The sequence below is a fragment of the Temnothorax longispinosus genome, chromosome 4 (assembly GCF_030848805.1).
Source record: "Temnothorax longispinosus isolate EJ_2023e chromosome 4, Tlon_JGU_v1, whole genome shotgun sequence".
Lineage (NCBI taxonomy): Eukaryota > Metazoa > Arthropoda > Insecta > Hymenoptera > Formicidae > Temnothorax > Temnothorax longispinosus.
In genome coordinates, this window is record NC_092361.1 from 6,472,480 (window position 1) to 6,482,401 (window position 9,922).

The 9,922-nt window shown below is 44.1% G+C and overlaps 1 protein-coding gene across 1 annotated transcript in view; it reads left to right on the top strand.

Moving 5' to 3' along the window:
* Positions 1 to 7,937: 7,937 nt before the first annotated feature.
* Positions 7,938 to 9,922, top strand: part of LOC139811470 (uncharacterized) — a 3,784-nt gene continuing 1,799 nt past the window's right edge. The window contains exon 1 of the mRNA XM_071775751.1: positions 7,938 to 8,591. Within this exon, the coding sequence (XP_071631852.1) occupies positions 7,938 to 8,591 (654 nt within the window). The remainder of the gene's footprint in view (positions 8,592 to 9,922) is intronic.

Genomic DNA, 9,922 nt, shown 5'->3' on the forward strand with positions numbered 1-9,922 from the left:
CGTGCCGCAAATGTCGGGGGCAGGCATCAAAAACATGCTTATTAACATTTAAAGTTAAAAAAAGTAAAATTAATAACGTACTTTCGACCGGCTATGAAGAAAAATCGTATACACTACGCGGGCCAAAAGTTGAAATCTCGGTCCTGCTCGTCATGATGCCCTCGGCTTCGCCTCGGGGCATCATGACGCGCAGGGCCGAAAATTCAACTTTCGGCCCTTGTAGTGTAATATACTATCTTTGATGATAATAGAAAAAGATATCTCGAAACTTAAACCGATTTTAAAGTAAGCGTATGAAGACACGCCCGCGCTCTCGCTAATCAAAACTATTTAACATTATTATAATAATGTTTAATGTTAAATATGGCGTAAGAAAGATTAATAAACTCCATAGATGTCCAAAAAAATGGATATCTCGAAATTCGAACCGCTTCTAAAGTCAAGCAGCTGAGAGGAAACGCAATATTGAGTATAGATATCGATATTTATATTATGAGGTAATTCTTTCATAACTATAGCAAACAAGTATATTGTTTTTTATTCTTTGTAGCAATTGGGACAAATGCGACGCAGCCGTGTGTACAGTTTCAGCGTTTTCCATAGAGAAATGTTAGATCTTAATATGAATCCAATAAATAATTAAAATTGAATGTATTATTTTGAAGTTGTGATTTTCATTAAAACAGATATTTTGTATTTAACTATTTAAAGCACATCACTAACCTATATAAGTTAAGACATAGCGACGATTCAAGCCTGTCGAGAAAGAGTATACTTCTGTGCTTGAAAAAGCTGGAATATTATTTATTATGGGTAGAAAACGCCGGGACAGGAATCTTGTAAATGCAAAGTTATTTATTGATATACTGTATTGGTATACATTGTGCTGTCATTTATTAAAATAAAAAATAATATTCTATTAATATTTAAATTAATGACTCTATCTATAATTCTTCTTCCTACGTTTCTTTCTTTCTTTTCCTCTACGCACCGTTAATCCCGCGAGAGTGACTTAACGAGGAACACGATCAAAGCGCGTGACGCTGAGAGTTCAAACGAGAATTCGTAGCGCATCGGTGTGCTGTGAATGAACGTACGTCTTGAGCGAAGACGTGTACATATGCCGGCGTTACGTGTGTATGCATACGTTTCTCGGTGTAGCCAGTCAAGGAGTATCATATGGTGTCGCTTGATAATTAGCTCGCGAGCCTGAGTTTCGATGATCGCGAGAATCGTCCTCGCGATCGCTCTTCTTTTCCTCTTTTTTTTACGACAACCTTGCTTTTATGCTACGGGTGTGTATGTGTGTATACGTGTATGTGTATTAGTTTTAATCTTTCTCCTTTTTTCTGATTCACGTTTTTATCTCAATCGTCAGTTGACTTAATTGTACACGATATAGCTATATTATACAAAATATGCACTTCAAAAATATCCGACGCCACGGACCTTTTGAACCACAAAATGCTCACGCACTCCCACGTTATTACTAAAATCGTTTTAAATAAGTGGCGAAGAAAAAGATGGGAAAGAGAGGCGGATCGGGGTGGCCGAGCGAAGGAGCGGAGGTGGGGGTAAGGGGAGGAAAAGGAGGAGGAGGAGGGGGAGGAGTAACTTACACTTAGAGCTTTAAGGCTCAGTCACAATGAGAAAAATAAGAAATAAGATAAAGGAATAAGGAATAAAGGAATGTCGCATCTCACTTTCGTATACACGTACATTAAAGTGAGATGCAACATGCCTTATTCCTTATTCCTTTATCTTATTCCTTATTTTTCTCATTGTGACTGAGCCCTTACTATGATACAACACTGGCAATAGTCATGTAATGTGGTTCGGTGTGTGTGACGTTTATCGTGCGCACCTGGTGGGCGACCTGGGATATGGCGAGCACCGGCTCCGAGATGAATTCGTCGGCGTGCCGTGATGCGGCGATGGCTCCGATCGCGGCGACGGTACCGGGTAATTATGCGGGGAAGAGACAGGTCGTGGCGAGGGATTCGGCTGTGGAGATCGGATGAGCGTACTGAGAAAAAGGATTTGCTGTATTAGCAAATTATTTGTTACTATAGTGACAACAAATGATTTGCTAATACGACACTTGGTTTGCTGCGAGAGCTAATTAATTTAGCAATAGTAGCAAACCTTTTGTTGCAATAGCAAAAAATTTGCTACTCGCAGCAAATCAAATGTTTGTTGTCACTAATTTTTCTCAGTGCGGTAGCGAACGGACTGACTGCATGTGCATCTATTGTTGCTGTACGGAGATTCCCGGCGGACCAACGACATCTGCCATGTGTTCTGCTGCTGCTGTTGGAAGTGTTGCTGCTGCTGTTGGATCTGTTGCTGCTGCTGTTGGAGCTGTTGGAGCTGTTGGATCTGTTGCTGCTGCTGTTGGAGCTGTTGGAGCTGTTGGAGTTGTTGGAGCTGTTGGAGCTGTTGGAGCTGTTGCTGCTGCTGTTGGAGCTGTTGCTGCAGCCGTTGGAGCTGTTGCTGTTGAAGCTGTTTCTGCAGCTGTTGAAGCTGTTTCTGCAGCTGTTCGAGCTGTTGCTGCTGCTGTTGGAGCTGTTGCTGCTGCTGTTGGAGCTGTTTCTGCTGCTGTTGGAGCTGTTTCTGCAGCTGTTGGAGCTGTTGCTGTTGGAGCTGTTGCTGCAGCTGTTGGAGCTGTTGCTGCTGCTGTTGGAGCTGTTGCTGCTGCTGTTGGAGCTGTTGCTGCAGCTGTTGGAGCTGTTGCTGCGACTGTTGGAGCTGTTGCTGCTGCTGTTGCTGCAGCTGTTGGAGCTGTTTCTCCTGCTGTTGGTGCTGTTGCTGCAGCTGTTGGAGCTGTTTCTGCTGCTGTTGGAGCTGTTGCTGCTGCTGTTGGAGCTGTTGCTGCAGCTGTTGGAGCTGTTGCTGTTGGCGTTGTTGTATCAGCATCATTATTTGCTGGCGTTGCAATTGTTGCTGATGAACAAGCGCAATTTATTAAGTCTATTCATTAAGAAGATCACAGAGTAGTCAAATTTGTGTAATAATATGGATACATTATATATATTATATATATTTTTTTTTCAAGTGTTAAACAACTCACTCGTTGGTTGATAACGGGCATAACGGCCATCAATGGTCTATTGCTCTTGGGTATTTGGTTCTGTTGGTCAGGCGTATGTGGGCTCCTGAAAGTCTGCACTGTTGAGAAGCATGCTTCTGCATTGCCATCGGTTGAGGCTGATGCTGATGCTGTTATTGCTGTTGTGGCTGCTGGGCCACCGGCTGTTGCCGCATCTGCAGCACTCTGTCCTGCTGCTGGGCCTCCTCCTGTAGCAGCAGTCTGTCCTGCTCATCATATGATTTAATTGTTACAAATAATAAAGATAAGTAAAAAGTAAAAATGCAATTAAAAAATAGAAAATATAGTTAATGAAAAAAACACGTATATTATCTGTGAAAATAGCAATCAAATTTATTTGAAAAAAAAAAATAAATAAATAAATAAATAAAAATTAAAAATTGTTCGGGAGCCGATCTATATAAGTACCGTCTGTATGTATGTATGTCTGACCGCAAACTACTCATTCGCGTTAGTGGACCAAATTTTTACTAAAGTATATAAAATAGGGGTAGAATTTTCCGGGGAATGCCATAAAGTGTATAGTTTTTCGTTACCGATCTTTTTGGAAACCGGTTTTTCTAATTTTTCTAATTTTTCCGGAAATAACTGACCGAATCTCAAAGAATTATATATGAAACAGGGGTAGAATTTTCCGGACAATGCTACAAGTGTATAATTTTTCGTTACCGATCTTTTTGGAAGCCTGTTAAGGGTCGGCAGGAGACCCAGGCAAACTCAGATGCACTCAGGTGCACTTTTTACACTAAGTGCACGTTGAAATGCACTTTACTCCGTATTTTATTTATTATAAATTTTTAAGAGCTAAAATGCAAAATTGGGCTCTTTACCTCCCTGCATTATTATATAAAGAGTATATTTAAAAAAAATTCACTAATCTATGTAACTTATTTTATGAGAAATATGGAATCCGTAATTCGTAATATCCATATTTCTCATTTTGCATTTCCGATTTTGCATTTTAACTCTTAAAAATTTATAATAAATAAAATACGGACTCGCAGCGAGTCGCAGCTAAGCCAACCCGACAAAGGTCTCCACCGTGTCTCTTGCCGACCCTTAACATCTTAATACTATTTCTATGTACGGCGACAGGCGGTCGAGATCGTGATGACATCTATACTCAAGCCGCTTAGTCTATGGCTCATCTAGTTCGTTCGTTATGTTAAGGCCTTCACACATAAAATGCCGTAAGGACGTAAAACGTAAGCGTAAGAAAATCGACCAATCCCAATCAAGTATTGCGCTGTCCGTAACTCCAGTAGGGGAAAATACTTGATTGGGATTGATCGATTTTCTTACGCTTACGTTTTACGTCCTTACGGCATTTTATGTGTGAAGGCCTTAAGACTCCATAGACGCGGAAACGCCGTGCGGTAGAGTGCGTTGACCAATCAGAAGGCTGCCGCAAGTCGCCTGCGACAAAATCAAAATTTGTGATTGATCAACGTACTCTGCCGCATGGCGTTTCCGCGTCTATGGCCTAGTTTACACCAATCACTTGATACGCGTATTAAATAGTAAATAACTAGTAAATTAGTTTGATTATTGGCTGATCAGCTCAAATATACTATTTGATACGCGTATCAAAAGATCGGTGTAAACTAGGCCTATGGAGTCTTAGCATTAGTCCGATTAATGGTCGCCTCCCGCGCAGTACCGTGTATCTGTCGTCACTAATAAATAGCATCGCTTACGTTTATCTAAAGAACCGTGACCCGTTCAATTCCTACTGCCCTATCACTAACAGGTTATGGGCCCAGTCTATCGGAATTAGAATTGAACTGTAAAAACACACCGAGCCGTACGATTACTAGGTTAACGCGTCGCGCCGTTTTAGTGAAAACCAAGCAAAATGAGTGCGACAAGCCTGAGAATCGAGACTCTCAACAAAGAAAATTACGACACGTGGAAGATGCAAATTGAAGTACTGCTGATCAAGAACGATGCGTAGGAATATGTAAACGGTAAAAAACCGCGTCCAACTGGCGACGCCGCGACGGCCACCGCTCTGCTGGCATGGAATAGTGCGGACAGTAAAGCTAAATCGGATCTAATTTTGTCGATTCACCCTTCTGAGTTGAAACAAGTTAAAGGATGCGCAACATCTCGCGAAGTGTGGTTAAAGCTAAAAACAATACATCAGTCAAAAGGGCCAGCTCGCAAAGCTACCCTGCTGAAACAGCTTTTACTTCAACGGATGGAAGACGGCGACGACGTACATACGCGAACACGTGCGAAAATTCTTTGACGCCATCGACAAGTTAGCGGAAATGGACGTTGATATAAACGCGGATTTGCAAGCAATTATGCTTCTGTACAGTTTACCACCCTGTTAAGCGGGGAGCACACACTTCTGCATAACGCATAATGCGTAAGCATAAGAAAATTGATTGGTCCATACACATGTGCATAAGGAAATAGACCAATCATTTTTCTTATGCTTACGCATTATGCGTTGTGCAGAAGTGTGTGCTCCCCGCTTTATGAAAATTTTAGGTGCGCGATCGAGTCTCGCGACAATTTACCGTCACCGAAAACGCTTCGTGTGAAAGTTATCGAGGGAAGTGACGCGAGGAAAAATGACATTCGTGGAACGACTCAAAACGCGATGTTCGCAAATAAGCGCCGGAATCAAAAGAAGGGGAAATCTGGAAATAATGAAAGCAGCGCCAGCAAACAGGAATTCAAATACCGGTGTCATCGGTACCGAGAAGTCGGCCACAAGGCAGCCGATTGCAAGAAGAAACCCGAAAACGCTCAACCGGTGGCAAAGAGCGCCGAAGATGTGGTCCTATGCGCAGTGGAAAGTTTTACGGAAGCGCACGAACATGAGGCTCTACGTGCGGAAAGTGACAACACCCAATCGGAAGTGGTGCCTAGACAGTGGCGCAACGTCGCATCTGTGCAATGAGAAACGCGAGTTCGCGGAAATAGACGATACGAAACGCGGCAAACTGAACTTAGCTAGTAGTGACTTTACCGAAATCGCGGCGAGGGGAATCGTTTCGTTTACCACGGAAGTTGACGGAAAAAAGGAAAAACGTCAGCCTAACGAACGTACTTTACGTACCAGATCTCCGTGCGAATTTGTTATCTGTCGCGAAGATGACTGATAAAGGGTGTGAAGTGCTATTTACCAAACGTCGCGCTATCATTACCGGCAGCAACGGAAGTATTAAGTTGACAGCCGATCGTGTCGGAGACTTATTCTACGTGCGCGAAACTAAACAGGAAGAATGCCGGAAAATTTCGAATACGGCTCGCGACGCGGAAAAGCCGTCGGAAAATTTATTGCTGTGGCATCGACGCCTTAGACACCTCAACGTGCAGGATCTTTGCAAAGCCGATCGGAATAAAACAGTACTCGGCACAAACATCGGAGGAAGTGAAACCAAAATAGAATGTGACACCTGTCTTCGCGGAAAGATGACGCGAAACCCTTTTCCTAAGAAGTCGGAAAAGAAGACGGAAATCTTGGACATTGTTCACAGCGACCTCTGTGGCCCCATGCGGATCGAATCCAAGAGCAGATCGAAATATTTTATGACCTTCATCGACGACGGATTAAGATGGTGCGAGGTACGTTTCCTTAGGAAGAAAAGCGAAGCCTTCGAGGCATTTAAGGTTTTCAAAGCACTTGTGAAAAAACAGAAGGGAAGACACATAAAATGCCTCCAATCCGACAACGGGACAGAATACCTCTCCAAAGAATTCGACGAATACTTGAAGAAATACGGGATTCAACGAAGACTCACCGTCGCCTACAACCCGGAACAAAACGGAGTTGCCGAGAGGAAGAACAGGACTCTTCTGGAAATGGCGAGGTGCCTTCTTATCCAATCAGGCTTGCCATCGTCTTTTTGGGCTGAAACTGTTTCAACCGCAAATTATATCAGAAACAGATGCCCAACCTTGGACGGAAAGACTCCATACGAAGTATGGACTGGAAAAGCTGCAGACGTAAGCTACTTCAGAGAATTTGGCCAAAAAGTATTTATTCTGGACGGAAATTCCAAAAAGGGGAAGCTCGAAGAACGCGGAAAGAAAGGAATCTTCTTGGGTTATTCTGAAGAGTCCAAAGGATACCAAATTTGGATCCCTGAGGAAAATAAAATCGAAATTTCACGAGATGTCAAATTCTTACAGAAACCCGAAACTCCTTTAGTGAACAACTCGAGGACTTTCTCCCGGAAAATTTGGAACAACGAAAGGAAGACACAAATCTTCGCACAGTCGGCATTGATCTTGAGTCAGCCGAAAATCAAAACGACGTTCCTCTCATTGAAGAACCAGAAGACGATAACAGGAACGAGGGGAGCGAGAGTGAGGTTGACGAAAACGAAGACGCAGTCGCAAAAAGAAGAAGAGGTCCAGGAAGACCTACGAAGATCATGACAGGGCGCAGAGGAAAACCTCGGAAGCAATATCAACCACCACGCGACGAAGCCAAGTTTGCGAATAGTACGTACGAAACGCTCAGTATGTACGAAGAATTAGTAGAACAGGCCCTTATGGCCGAGATACCCATAAAACAAGCACTGTCTAGTCCAGATGCTGAGGAATGATTTCTTGCCATGGCCGAAGAAGTAAAGTCAATACTAAAAAACGACACCTCGTGGAAAGATCTGAAAATCGAAGGATTATCGGAAGCCGTATTGTCCTGCGAAATAAATATAAACCGGACGGATCAATCGAGAGAAGGAAAGCTCGTATCGTGGCAAGAGGTTTCGCTCAACAGCCCGGAATACACTTTAATCAGACGTTCGCACCCGTAGCTCGCTTGAGTTCCATTCGTCTGTTAGTTGCTCTCGCAGCCAACTATGGGATGACGATCAAGCAGCTCGACGTCACAACGGCGTACTTAAACGGAGTAATCGAAGAGGAAATTTTTATGGAAATTCCATATCTTCTCAAAGAGGCTTTGGAAACTATCGTCAAGACGGAAACGACATGCAGCGAAACAAGGATTAAAGCAGAACAGATGCTGAAAGAATTAAAAATCGGAAACAAGGCATGTTTATTAAAGAAATCTCTCTACGGCTTACGTCAAGCAGGAAGAAGTTGGTACGAGAAATTGGGCGAGACACTCAAGAAACTCGGAGCAATCCCAAGCAACGCAGATTCCTGCGTATACTACATAGGACAAGGGGAAGACATGATGTTAATCGCCGTATACGTGGACGACATTCTAGTCATTTCCCGGAATGGAGCCAAGATAACAAAGCTAAAGGAATGCCTCTCTGAAGTTTTCGAAATAAAAGTTCTCGGTGAACCTAACTACTGTCTGGGAATCGAGTTTGCACGAAACAAGATCGGAATGCACCAAAAGGGATACATCAGAGATATATTAAAACGATTTGGAATGGCTGATTCGAAGCCAGTTAGCACTCCCATAGACATTAACGTGAAGCTGACAAAGCCGGAGCTGGATCCAAACGACGAAGAGAGGAATAAGCTACCCTATCGGGAACACACACGTGTACGAACTACACACGTGTATGCTGGTGTATGCCCTGCTTTATAGAAGTTGTGATTTTCGTTAAAGCAGGGCACACACACGTGTGTATGCTGGTGTATGCCCTGCTTTAACGAAAATCATTAAACAGTTAAATCGTGCAGAATAACCAAGCATCTCGATTCAAACAGTTAGGTCTCACGCTGGGAGTTTCTTTAGTTTAATTATGCGTGGAAAGCACACACACACGGGGGGGTGCAAGGGGGGGGTCTTCGGCCTCCCCCTCCCCCGCACCCACCCCGTCGATAGGCAGCGTGGACCTCGCTTTACAACATAAAGTACATGCTAAGTTGTAAAGCGAAATTATAAAGCACATGCATGGAGGGGTGCAAGAGGGCTTACATGCGTGAGCGCACGTGAACAGGAAGGCTTTTTTCCCCTGCACCCCCCCTCCATGCATGTACTTTATAATTTCGCTTTACAACTTAGTATGTACTATTGTACTTTATGTTGTAAAGCGAGGTTCACGCTGCCTACCGACTGGGTGGGTGCGGGGGAGGGGGGGCCGAAGGCCCCCCCCCCCCTCGCACCCCCCGTGTGTGTGTGTGTGCTTCCCACGCATAATTAAATTAATGAAACTCCCAGCGTGAGACCTAACTGTGTAACGGCCTGACTTTATCGAACGCGGACGAGTTTACGGGATCGGGAGTTCGATGACAGGCCCAGAAACAGTAATCAATTTGCCATGTGAATATGCACTTTATTCGAATATTCAAAACTATACTATAAACTATCATATACAATACTCGGGATTCGGTATTACACACGAACTGAACGCGGGAAATTACCGTGGTCGGTAGTGCCGGTGTACGCGACGCGGTATACGAAATCTCGGGACTCGAGTCTTCGCCTCGAGGTGCGGTACGCAAGGGAGGGATAACGCAGCGCGGTATTTTACAGAACGGAGTTCGTTGCGGTATACAGGGCTACGATAAGGCGGAACGCGGTAGATTACATACGGAACGCGGCTACGAGTAGACGCTAATAGAACGCGGTATATTACATAGTGATTGATACATATATTGAATACATACAAGAAAGATATACGCTGATAACGGAACGCGGTATATTACATACGGAACGCGGGACGTGACATACGGAGCGCGGTATATTACACGCGGGACGCGGCTACAGCTATCAGAACGCTGTATGCGATGCACGGGTAAGCGAGCGCGGTAGGTTGTACCAGAGGATGGCAGAATCCCGGGATCACGGTTGTGAGAACTCTCGCGGCGAGGCCGAGCACGCTCAACCCCGCGGTATCGTGATCGTCGGGGCAATCAGGGAGTTCGGGA